We start from the raw sequence: 12,731 nt of genomic DNA, 5'->3' as shown, positions 1-12,731 counted from the left end.
TCAGCATAAGAGTCAAGCACCATGTCAGTATTCAGCCCTCAGTGATCTACTCCCAACCTCAGTGGAGCTCCACTGCTGCTGACGCTTGTGATGAGAAAGATTACCGCTTCCCCCTGGTGGTGATGGGGAGTACTGCGCCGTCAGGCACAGCGGTTTCTTTTCCTTAAAGTGACGGAATCTTTTCCATAGTTAATAAAAAAAAAAAAAAAAAAATCCTCATTATTTTTCTGTAAACAGAACTTTGATGCAGTGAAACTTGCATCTTGTTTTAAATCAGTTATAATTTTCAACCCTGCATCAGATATGTGATCACATTGAACTCATGGTTGTTTTGAGGTTCAGATCCGTTATTTGGACTTAAATTTGGACGGTGATTAGAAACTCTGGGGATCCTGTGGCTCCCACCACCGCGTTTCTCAACCAAGACAAAAGCCACCATCAAAACTACCAACCAGTATTGGCCTTTTAATAATAACAATAAAAACGGTTCAGAAACAGTTGTGGTTCATAGCCAAAGCAAGCACTTACAGTAGTAGGCCAGTAAAAGTACATTACAATCTGTAAATGGATAGAAGCAAATTGAACAACGGAACTCCGTGAACGACAGATTTAACGGAAAAACAACTGAGGTTCCACTCGTTTCTCCGTGAAGAGGCCACACCGCAGCCGGGACTTCCTGCATCACCGTAGACAAGTAGATACCAAGCGAGTGTGAGTGTGTGTGTGTGTGTGTGTGTGTGTGTGTGTGTGTGTGTGTGTGTGTGTGACCATGGTCCTCAGAACAGCAGCAGCTCAGCTGGACAGCGTAACGCGAACTTTGCGGGTTGTCGATGCTTTAAAAAGGACAACATGGCCGCAAAACCCCCGACCAATAGGTGGCGCTGGCTCTCTGCACCAGGCGCGTTCAGAACATTCAGTTCGTACAATGGAGGGGGTGGCGGGCCTCAACACCAAAGGGTGACCAGGATGAGCTCAAGCGGGCAGCGAGAGCAGCGCCACCGCCACTTCTGGCAGGGAAACGACACTTGAAAATGTATCTCCGGTTTAGGAAAAGAAAAAAGAACAAGAAACAAAGCCATGCTGAAGGTAAGGCCACTCCAATCGGGATGCGAGTTCCGTCCCGTTGGTCCGGGCTGAGCTGAACCGCCTGCGTGTCCTCGGCAGGTTGGCTCTGGAAATCCAGCTGGAGAAGACTTGACACTTGGAAGAGTGTTGGGGTCCAGCATATTTTGTGGGTCAGTAGGGGGCCACGTCAGTAGTTCCTTCGCGAGCGGTCGCGAGTGAGTCATCTGCGTTTTGGCCGCGGACCGGCCTCCGAAGGTCCAAGCCGACGGGCGAGCCGGCTGTCGCCCGAGCGGGGCGACTCGCCCGGCTCGGTCGGGCTCTCTGGAATTTGTAACGTTGGCCGGCGGGCAGTCGGACAGACCTGGGAATGGCGGAGGGGAGCCGCCGCTCGGCCTTTCAGTCGTCGAGGCGACACTCACAGAGCTCCTTGTAGATCCTCTTGCGGATGCGGGGCATGTCCTCCTGGCTGAAGAGCAGTGGCCGCTTCACCGAGAGGCAGCGGCAGTACTGGCAGAGCACAGGGAGGAGGGACCACAAGTGAGCGGAAGCCAATCGGAGGTAAACATGAACGTGGCAGGCAGAATTTCCCTGCGGCTTTCTCTCTGGCTGCTGTTTGATGGCCCCTAGCGGCAGGACAAAGCCATATAGGAGCAGCTTTGAACCCTCGGCCAACGCAACCCCCCCCCCCCCAAGCCGTGCTGCTCTGGAAAACTATGCGGCAGTTCTATTTTTCACGCTTCACGCGTCGCGACCGCGTCAATCGCAGCAGGTAGAGTCGTTCCGGCAGGAGGTCAGCGGTCGGAAAACACGGTGGGTCCAGTTGACTCTCATCATAATATACAATGTGCTGGACTTTCCTCTGAAACGCCAACGTGACGCATCATATCAAATCATAAGGCAGACTTCACTCAAAATCTGAAACTACCACGAACAAACTACATGTATACTTCAAATACCTGTTCATAGTAGTTCACTTTGATTTTTTTTTTTTTTTTCTTTCGTACACACAGCCGATACACGACGCAGCATGGACGTGCAAAAGAGTTTTGTTTCACTGTTGTTTTTTTTAAATACACGTGAAACTGCCTGGGTTGTCGCACGATCTTGCGATCCTCGCGTGAAACAATGGAGCCGCCGCGCTACTGGACGCCGCCGCCGCCGCTCGGAAACGCGTTTGGTGTGAGAGGGCACGGGGCCGTTACCGCACCACAGACGCTTCTTTTGGTAAGGCTGCATAAGAAAACCACAGGATGAAGATTCTCGTTGAGATTGAAGCTTGGAGAGACGCTGGAGCACTCATTATTAAACTACTAGTTAGTGTAAACATTTGTTGTTTTTTTTATATGCTGCTCTTCTTTGTCATTTTTTTTTTGTTGTTGTACGATTATCTGACGGTGTGGCCTTCAATTACTTTAAACTGGGATTGGCGAGGTTCCCCTGCGCACATCAGATTCACCGTCGGGTACAAATGAAGGAACCTTGAACATCTCGGATGCATGCGGCGAGGCCCGAGTAAGGTGAGGCACTGCTGGACTCTCCAAGCGCAGCCAGGGGAATGGGAGTAACGGGAGCCTTACCTCAAGGACAAACACCCCACAGTCGCTGTCGTTTTTCTGTTGAGGTATACCCTGAAGCCGGACAAAAAGCCACCCATTAACTGAGAACAGGACGACAAGAAGCACCGCCGTCACAGCAAGATTGAGGATTACGCTGCGGGCTCATTACCTTGATGATGGTGATCTTCCAGCCTTTCTGAAAAGCAGTCTGATTCTTGTCCTTTGCTTCAGACAGCAGGTACTTCAGGATGTTCTAACAGAGGGGGGAAAAAACGCAGTGGCGTTAGCAAGACGGCTGAAATGAGAGGACCACTGGCTTTCCAGCACTGCCTTGGTCAGGTTTGTCACAAGCAAACAACGCGCAAACCACCTGAAAATGTAATAGGAGAATATCTTCTAAGAAAGAAATGACCCATATCGGCTGAAGTCACAAAAATCTGAAGGTTAAAGGTTCCTCGTAGTTAAAGGGTCTGGTTGCATGAGCTTTTCTGCCAGGCTGTAAAGAAGCGTGTGGAGATAAAGGGAATTGTAAAGCAGAGGATTGCGTGAGACCTGCTGATTGTGCCTGGGAGGGAAAAACTGTGCTGGAACCAATGAATATCTGTTACCGTCACTCCTTTTTTTTTTTATTACAGCTCTGAAAAAAATGTGATTTTTGCAATAGTTCATATGCATTTCCAAAATAAAGTGCAGGTTACATCCGTCACGTCTGTTTAAATCCGGCCAAGAACCCGAAGGCATCGGAACCGAGGCGCGACAAGTATTTGACAAGTCTGGCTTGTGAGTCTCAGACGGCCGAGCATAGTGATAAGCTGACACAGCCTGAGACACTTGATGTTGCTACGGTTACAGTCCACACCCACAGCGTGGTCTCCGGTGCAAATGACTACCAAATACAGTGCTTTAAATAAACAAAGCACTTGAACGTGTAATGAAACAGTCAGAAAAGAGAACACGACCAAATGGGTTTTTTTTTAGACTCTGAAACTGAAAGCCGGTTAACTGTCAACTGCACTTCAGCATAACTGCACAACACTTGTGAGAACGTGGTCCAAGCCACTGGGCATGGCTCCCGTGTCCCCCCTCCACAGATCTGACACACACACACACACACACACACACACACACACACACACACACACACACACACACACACACACACACACACACACACACACACACACACACACACACACACACCTGTCCTGAGGCGTTTGTGCTTTCTCAGAATGCTTCAGAGCTATAAAAGCGTTTACAGGGCTGAGTGTGAATTATTTGAATGATGGTTTCATAACTAGATCTGCATTTCACTGCTCACTCACTCAGGTCACTCACTTCTTGAGCTGCTGCCCTCTGGCAGACGTTTCGGGACAATAAAGGCATAAAAGCAACAGTTTTTAGGCCAGGGCCATAACTGCACTGAATAGTCAAGAACCAGACATACACAAGGGGCATGGTCTGCGCAATAAAGGGGAATAGTGCAGTAACTGTGCAGAATGTGATTGTGTTGAATGTGTCTTTTTTTTTTTTAGTATGGCTTTTAGTATTTATTGCTCTTTTTTGTACGAATGCACCACAAAGGAAGGCACTTTCACATTTCGTTGCACTCCTGTATAATAACAATAAAGAATTCAATTCAAATTCAAATTCAAATTCATTTGGCGAATGGCAAAATATTTTTTAGGAGGACAAACTGAATACAGACAGAACACAGACAGAACCAAATCAGTGTGTGAAGACACAATTGGCACAAAGGCACTCACATCCGTCGTGTGTCTGAAGACGATGCCTTGGCTGTCGTAGTAACTAATGGTCTTGGTGGCCATGGTGACGGTGACAAGTGACCAGTGGATCTCTAAATGAATGGGGATTAGCAACAGCCACTTGGAAAACAGGTCAACCTAAAACAACACACACACAGAAAGAAAAATATTATTACTCCTAAATGAGACACCCAGGACACCCAATGCAAGAAGTGTCGCCCAACAATCAATTTCAATGCATTTTCCACAGCGGCTCGCAGTGGTAATTGCTCAACTAAAGTGCATTTAGACAGTTGACAAACAGACCAAACAGCAGCTATTAGCAAAATGCCAGACAGAGTTCGAGTGAATGTCAAATTAGCGACTTACTTTTTTAGTCCATCTCTTCACTCCGTCATAGCCCTTGGCCACCAGTTGCTTGTGGAAGAAGCTGTTGAAAAAATGAACCTGACGGAGGAAAGTAAAAAACAAACAAACAAACACTGCAGTCAAACTTGTACCTGTAGAAAGCATCGACTGGACTGCTAAAAGAAACATGACTCTATGTAGCAATATGTAAAACAGATGCTTAGTGTTTGCCATCTACCCAACTGTATCTTAGAACAATGATAAACATGTATCGACTATTATCTGAAAAGTGCTGTGTAGTAATAATAATAGTTTGGTTTGTCTAATAGAGCTTTTAAACTCAACCCTGTGAGGACTGAAGGTCCCTTAAAACGGTCCAATACACCTCGTTGACTCCAACCTATAAAACGTTATGGTCCCATTCATTCTTAAGGCAAAGCCTGGAAAGAAACACCACTGGTTACCTTGTGCTGGGTCGCCTCCATGATGAGTTCACCGTACATGTTGATGATCTAGCAAGGGAAAATAAATTGAGCATAAAATATAGTAATGGGCCACTGCCGGACTGCCCTCAAACAGTAAAGTCTATTCGTGCCCCATGCTGGATCCAATCCAACTGGTAACTTCCTGACAGAAAGAATATCTGCAGTGACAAGGAAACGTTTTGGCCACGTTCTTCCTCCTGCCTCACCTGGTCATTGAGCCAGTTTTGCTCCTCCAGCGTGCCGAGGTCCTCCAGGCCCAGTGTGTGCTTGTTGTACGTCACCATGAAGCCCGCAATAGGAGCGGAGGCCAGCCCGACCCTGTACCGAGTCATCTCCTTTTTGATATCCACTCCACTACATTGGAAGAGATCACACAGGAACTTAACAAATACAGAAACTATTCAGTATCCGTGAGGGGAGCGACACTTTTTAGGGGGAAGAGGAGTAACTTTAATTTAACTTCATGTCGTACAAACAGGAAAGGTTTTGTGCGTTTCAGTCGGCAGGATGAGACGATGGAACAAGTTCACAACGGAGTCGAAGCAAACACACTGCCAGAACATGAAGCAGTTTAAAATGAGGTATAAAGACACTATTTTCAAGAGGTACAGGGATGAGGGAGTTGTTGGTAGTAGCGTGTGCGAGTGTTGTTTGTACTTTTCTTTTCTTTTTTGCATACTGGATATTTTTTGTTGTTTTGTTGTGGTACATTGTTGTATGGATAAGATTTGTGAATGTACATGTGTAGGCATTTGTATGTATGTGTATGCATTGTGTGTGAACATGCGTATTTACATGTATATATTTATGGATATAAATATAAACATAGATGTATGTATATATGTATAATTACTCTATAGGTATGTAATACAGAATATTTTGACTTTACGTATCAGCATGAGTGTCTAGGCAGGTTTACAAGGACAAGGAAGTTGTTTAAGGACAAGGTGGGAGTTTACAAGTATTACTTCTTCTCACTTCTTTTTGAATATATATTTACTATATATATATATATGTATATATATATATATACTGACTTATTAACTTTCTTTTTGCACATTAGAAATAAACACAATCCACCAAGCAATAAACAACACTTTAAAACAATGTTTTTTGTGTGTCCATCTAAACACGTTTTGGGCTATCCTTTTATGTATTATGTACAATCTAAAGGAGGCTGCTTGATATTATTCCCAGGACTGGCCTTCGTCAACTGGCTGGTGTTCTTGCTGGGTCATACCGAAACCTGGTTCCAATCTTTGGGCACAGCAACAGTTTTGATGAGGCATTCAGTGGTGTAGCTGCAGACTATCCGGGGGCATATGTGAAGGTACCTTGTTCTTTCAGAAGCCATGGCTTCAGTCTAGTTGTTAACGATGCGGAGGCTCAAAACCGTAGCTTCATTGCTTCATTATGGCAGGAACGATCCAAGTGTTCACAGAGATCAAAGCAGTAGACATGCCAGTGATTCACTGTCCACGGTTACACAGACAAGGCCTCATTACTGAGCCTGCACTGAAGGTACCAGCTCAACACTGCTCAAATGTTATGGATTGAACATTCAAAAGCACATTTGGAACAATGTCTCGATTTATTATGATGAAAAAAGAAAATCAAATCAAGATCCATGAAATAAAAGCACAGTCGACTTTGATGATTGATATTTGAGAAATGATAAAAGTTCTTGTTGTCTCATAAGCTGGTAGTACAAATCAATTAAGATTAGTTTATCTTAGCACTTGACAGTTAAAGGATTAACCATTAACATTGTAATTGTCATTGTATTGTGATAAACCGTATATTTCTAGGCTGAGATGACGAAGCCTGACGCAACAGAGTGTGTGTCGTTGTGTTTGTGTTGCACGCTGACCTGCCGCTGAGGTCCGAGTTGCCTTTGTTCTTGAGGTATTCCACGACATCTTTCTCACTGAGAGGAATGAAACTGCCGTACTTCATGTAGGAGCTCTCCAGGAACTCTGAAACACAGGAGAGTGGACCTTCATCACATTTCTATTCTAGTCACAAAATTCTCTATTTCCGATTGGACCAAAGCCGACCTTCAATGAGGTCGATGAGCAGCTCTCGACTTTCTCCTTCGTCCTGCAACTCCCCATTGGTCTTGGCCCCGTCGCTGCCCGCCGTCGCCTCTTCCGTCTCGTCCTTCGCCCAAGTCCCGGGGTCGCAGTACAGCCTGTGGTCCCTTAATGCCCAAAGGTTCTGACTGAGTGCTACTGCGATGGGGCCCTGAAATGGAGGCAGACGGGAAGCTTCCATGTCCGTTGCTGCACAGCCGGCGTGGTCCTCGTCGGAGTCGATGTTTTCACCGTCACCGCGAGGCGCCGCCGTTCCCGACTCGGAGGTGCTTTTGTCGGGCGCATGGTCCACCTGCATGTCGCAGTCGAGGTCCTGGATCAAAGATCCGGCAGCGCCTCGCCCGTTCACCATCCCGCTTGCGACGGCCGCCTCCTCCTCTGACTCAGAGTCGGACAGGCTCACCGTGTCGCCGTTCAGAAGGGGCGTTTTGATGGCGATCTGGTCGGGCCGCTCTGCGTGGCTCGCCGGTGCGTCTCGACTCGGCCCGACCGAGTCCGACTGAGGTAGGACAGGTGTCGCACAGCTGGTGACTGAACTCTTTGCAATCCCGCCTTCCGCCTGCGTGTCTGGAGCTCCGTCTTCCCCCTTTCCTGCACCTCCGCCGGTCACCCCTGCCAGTGTCGCCCCCGGGTGGCCGTCCTCCGCCGGGGTGTCGTCTTTGCCAGGCGCGTCCGCCTTCTCTGGGGCAGCGGAGCTCACGATCGGCCCACCCGGTGAGGGAGGGGACGAGTCGACTCGTCTCTCTGTTTCAGTCGGCGTTTCACAAGTTTCAGTCGTTTGCATCTCCTCCGCCGAGTCGCCTCCCTTGTTCGTATCCTCAAAAATCTTGACGTGCGTCCACTGGTCTTGGACTTTTCTCTTTGGGGTGTGCCACAGTTCACTGCTGGTGCTGCCTCCTCTCGCTCTGCCTCTCCCTCCTCTTCCTCGCCCCCTCCCCCTGCCCTTGCCCCTACCTCTGCCCGGAGTCGCGACATTGTGCCCTGCGCTGTTGGGGCCGCAGCAGTCGCAGGCCTTGGGAGTCCTCTTCCTACCTGACGTGCGGCCGTTTATTGAAGCCTGGGCGGAGGAGGGCGACTGGGAGGGGGACTGGGGAGACGGCGAGCTCAGGTCAGCGATGGACGTGTCGCTGGGCAGAGCATCGTGGAGATTAGGAGATGTCAAGTCTGAATTGGATGTGAAGTCAGTCAGTTGCGATTTGCCTGGGATCTGGTTTAAGTGCTGGTCTGTAGTGTCTCCAGGAGGGGGCACCGGAGGGTCTACTTGCAGGGAAGGCGCCGTCGCGGGAACAGTTGAAGTTGGTGACGACGGTGGCGTTTTCATGGGCGGCGTGGAGCTACTGTGAACCATGACGGCCTCCTGCGGCTCCTCATCCCCATCCCCAGCTCCTCCACTCTGCACTGCTGCCCTCCGCTCCCCCTCGGTCCTCTGAATCGTCGGTGCTGTGGTTTCTATCCTCCTTGGTCTCTAACCCAGCATTCCGCTTCAGGTGTCGCTCAGTAAAGAGTGATCGCTTGTGTAAGGGGGGGGGGGGATTGTTAAACCTTTTCTCCCCGGAATGAATTCCTCAGCAGCATGTTTAAAAAACTGAAATCCATGAGGCCTTTCCTCAGGGATGGTTAGACTCTGTGTGGACTGCAGCAGCGGCCTCGACTTCTAGTTGGAGCGCGTGGGACGCCTGATAGAAAAGAGTCAACAAAGAAAACTGTGAAACTGGAAACGATATGTATTTCACATTAAAATATAATTACATCCTTGCTATTGTTATCTTACAGCGCCAGCCCTGATTTTCCACTGCTACCACTGATGAGAAGGAAATCACAGCACACTTACACGATGCAGATCCCTGGCGCAAAATAAAAAGAAAGGAGCTCCTTTAGAAAAGGTCTGTCAGAGGAAAATACGTTTCTACATTCAAAGCAGAGAAAATGTAGTCGAAAAATAATGCGTTCATTCGGAAGAATCCCTGGGTGCAGTTTCTGATGAGAGTTGAGCATTGTAAGCACATGACACCTATCAAATTTGAATATTTACATCTTTTCCACGTTACCAGCCCCAGGTTGTATTTACAATTGCGTTAAATCACTGGGTTCTGTTGTCTACGACGTGTACACTTGCAACTAATGCATGTGTTAACAAGCATTAGTTGCTTGTTTTTCCACACGTCACTTAAGACGGCAAGCGCGTAAGTGTCTTCATAAAAATAAAAAAATAAAAAAAAAGGTCCTATGAGACAGAGTTGAAGTATCTTCTAGGTCGTTCTTGAACATCGGGGGACATAAATTGCCACCATTTCAGCACGGTACTGCTATTGTTGGCCGCGTTTCCAACGACATGGTGTTTTGTTTCGTCAGCCTGACACCGCAACGGCTAACGTTAGCAACGCAGCAGCGCCTTTTGACAAACTCTTGCGATTCACGCACGTAACGTGCGCACAGTGTAGGAAGAGTAATCGGTTTGTCCGTTATACACCGACGTGGTGCCACGGTCCGCTAAAGCCCCTCGCAGCGAGAAAAGTTCAAGGAAGTTAAGACAAGTACGCTAGCAGCGGCACGATAGCACCGTGCAAAGCGACTCACGGCCCCGAACAGCTTCCAGCCCCAGCTACTACGAGGGAGAACAACCGACACATGATTTGAACGAGTAACAAGGAAAATGTAACAAGATCACAGGGAAACATCCCACACAACCTCGCAAAAAGCCGTCCGCAATCAAAACCGACGCAAATACGAAGCAACGACACTCATCTTTCCTCCATTTTCTGTGATAAGTCGGAGCAGTTGAACGACAGCGAATGCATTCCAACGGCGTTATAAAAGTGATGTGGAGTTTTAAATGAAAATACCGATTCAAACAGTTCTTTAAAAAAAAAACCGTATTTAAACAGTACCTGGTCTTCAAAATATCTACAACCCACGAAGAGAAGAGACAACAATCCTAATGGGCGTCGCTCATTGATTACGTCACTCGTACGTCGGCCTGAACTCGGTCATGTCGGGACGTTGAGAAGTAAATCTCTCACATCCATTCATGAATCCATTCCTTATATCTGTTTATCATCCATGTATGCGAACATTCTTGGTGTAGTATTTTATAAAAATTAATAAGTAAAACACAAACACCTGAATAAGTAAATAAACCATGCACTTATTGCTCTATAAACATATTTCATAGGTCCCATAATCAGAATCTACCCAGCTCAGGTCAAGAATCTACACAATATTTATGAAAAAAACAAACAAACAAAAAAAAAAACCCAGTTTCTGTATAATAACGGCTTTACTTTGTGTCTGGCTTTTCTGCAAGGTACCCAACGCACTCACAATAACAAACACTGCATACACATAATAAGTATGCCCTCTGCAGGTGGCAACATCCTTCTTTTAGACAGACTATTGTAAAACATTTGGCCACTAGAGGGTAGTATTTACCAATGTTTTACCCAAACGGAATAATTAATTAATCAGGATCTGATCTTGACTTATTTTGTTTTGTAGAAATTACAACAGCAGCCTACAATCCTCTAAGCGCACGGGTGACTGACGAGGCATCAAGGTCCTCTCATCTTTACGTTTTCCCCATTTCTTTTTATACAATGTAACACATAAGGAACATAGAAGAGCAGAGGCCTCAACCATTTTTTTACCGTTGATCACATTCATGTGTAGCCCCAGTTGCTCAGTCCATATGTCTGTTGTAATTAAAAGTATTATCATTAAAAACCCGTAAAGTAATTTTTAAAAAATAAATGGAAGCCATTGGATGGTTTGTTACTGTAATGAATAAAATAATGTAGGCCTAACTCATAAGGATGTTATTGTTTTCCATAACAAAAGCAATGATGTAAGACACTTTATCTTGACAATCTTTAATTACAAAAAACTAAGACAAGGAAATAATAAATAAAACTAACAACAAAGTAAATGAATTAAGTACAAAATTATCAACAATAAAATGTATTTAAAAAAAGGATACATAGAAAAGACAACAATTACAGGCTGTTTGAAATCAGATAACAATCTCTCCATTTAATAATTCCGTGACTTGAGTTAGCTATAGGTGAATTAACTGCGAAATTATATGGACTCTTATTTATTGTAAAAGGTAACGCATATTGTCAAATGAGGTGATGTCATGTCCGTAACAAGGATTTGTGGTTTTCAAATATATAAAAAAATATTAAAATATGTTTAAGTGTTGCTTAAACACACCAAGGCCCAAAGCTAATGTAGCACATAATGCAATAAGAAACTGTTTGCTGCTATAGATTTCTAATGTGCATTAAGGTCAGTGATAGAATATTATCTACTTGCATGGCTAAAAGCGACACATAGTTTAAAAAAAAAAAAAAAAACTTTACATTTTTTCAGTTATGTCACAGGATTAGAAATCAGTTGGGTGGTCCCCACCCCAACATGCATGAGCGATTGAACAGGTCAAATATTACTTTAATTGGTACACAGTAAGTGAAGGTCTGAGCAATTTATTACGGCCTAAAAGACAATCTGTCATTAAAATCACGGACTAAATGTATGAATATCTTTTTATGATCACTGTAAAGTGAGCTGTTGAGTGATTAAAGTGAATGTGGGGAGTGCTCCTCGTGTGATAGACGTCTTCTCCTTCACGTAGAGGAACTTTGCATCGTGGGCCGTGCTGCCTACGATTCCAATGCAGTGAAACCACTTGGTGAGTTGGAAGACAGCAGAGGAGAGGATTTTGGCGAAGTCAACTACACGACAGCAGCCGGAGCCCGGGCCTGCAAGACACGTTGGCACGGATACAAGTCCCAGGTTAACAAAACTACAAGACTCCACGTACTCGATGGAAAAGACGCACAACAGGAAGTGCAGTTTAAGGGAGAAGGCACCTTCACTTCTCAGAACGTTGCGTTGAAGGCAGGCGTGTGAATGGTCTTGGAGACCGCGGCGCCATTGCTGCCCCCTGCTGTTAGGATCTGCAACTGCAGCTGGTAGACGCTGTCAGTCTGTAGACCGAGGACGGACACCGACCGCTGAGACTGTGGGGAACGGACATATACAATAATATTTTTTAATAAACGGGGAAAATAGCGTGACAAAACACTCGGAGGTGACTGCAGTTGAGTCCCCTGGTCTGGAGATATTTTATTAGTTTCTTGTATCACATGACTCGGAAGTCTTTGGCTGTCAGTATATAATAAGGCCACGAATGTATAGATAAGAGCCTGAGTGTATTGGGCAATAACGCAGTCACAGACTCCTGTCAACAAGGTTTTTGCAGACTATAATGTTTGAGGTATATTGCAGCAAAGACACTATTCATAGCTAGTATGCAGCATAGAAAAGCTCAAAATGTGAAATATTTTATAAGAAATCAGATTTTTTTTTTTGTTTGTTTGTTTTTTACTAGGATACCTGTACAACTTAGACAAAAAGGCATTG

The 12,731-nt window shown here is 45.8% G+C and overlaps 2 protein-coding genes across 5 annotated transcripts in view; both read right to left on the bottom strand.

Annotated features, from left to right (window-relative positions):
- Positions 1-452: 452 nt before the first annotated feature.
- LOC142881621 (uncharacterized) lies at positions 453-9,192 on the bottom strand. The gene is made up of 9 exons (XM_076016005.1): positions 7,275-9,192; positions 7,088-7,193; positions 5,424-5,571; positions 5,197-5,244; positions 4,754-4,831; positions 4,385-4,522; positions 2,791-2,874; positions 2,643-2,693; positions 453-1,572 (listed from the first exon to the last, which is right to left on the bottom strand). The coding sequence occupies exons 1-9, from the start codon at positions 8,656-8,658 to the stop codon at positions 1,462-1,464; spliced, it is 2,148 nt and encodes a 715-aa protein (XP_075872120.1). The 5' UTR covers positions 8,659-9,192; the 3' UTR covers positions 453-1,461.
- A 1,587-nt stretch (positions 9,193-10,779) lies between these two features.
- anos1b (anosmin 1b) overlaps positions 10,780-12,731 on the bottom strand; it is a 41,800-nt gene continuing 39,848 nt past the window's right edge. For all 4 annotated transcript variants that reach the window (XM_076016019.1, XM_076016020.1, XM_076016017.1 and 1 more), the window contains exons 14-15: positions 12,179-12,328; positions 10,780-12,067 (exon numbers count right to left, since the gene is read on the bottom strand). In XM_076016019.1, coding sequence (XP_075872134.1) covers positions 12,188-12,328 — 141 coding nt within the window. In that variant the 3' untranslated portion in view covers positions 10,780-12,067; positions 12,179-12,187. The remainder of the gene's footprint in view (positions 12,068-12,178; positions 12,329-12,731) is intronic.

This window comes from Nelusetta ayraudi, unplaced genomic scaffold, assembly GCF_046127955.1.
Source record: "Nelusetta ayraudi isolate G7.1 ecotype Tasmania unplaced genomic scaffold, CSIRO-AGI_Nayr_v1 ptg000210l, whole genome shotgun sequence".
Taxonomy (NCBI): domain Eukaryota; kingdom Metazoa; phylum Chordata; class Actinopteri; order Tetraodontiformes; family Monacanthidae; genus Nelusetta; species Nelusetta ayraudi.
This window is presented reverse-complemented; position numbering and strand designations above follow the sequence as displayed.

Bases quoted from the DNA above. Each gene is read 5' to 3' on its own strand.
- LOC142881621 (XM_076016005.1), bottom strand. From the start codon at position 8,658: ATGGTTCACAGTAGCTCCACGCCGCCCATGAAAACGCCACCGTCGTCA. The intron at 4,523-4,753 runs GTAAGTCGCTAA...GTGTTGTTTTAG, and splicing joins TGAAGAGATGGACTAAAAAA to GTTGACCTGTTTTCCAAGTG. The intron at 2,875-4,384 runs GTGAGTGCCTTT...CCCCTCTGTTAG, and splicing joins TCTTCAGACACACGACGGAT to AACATCCTGAAGTACCTGCT.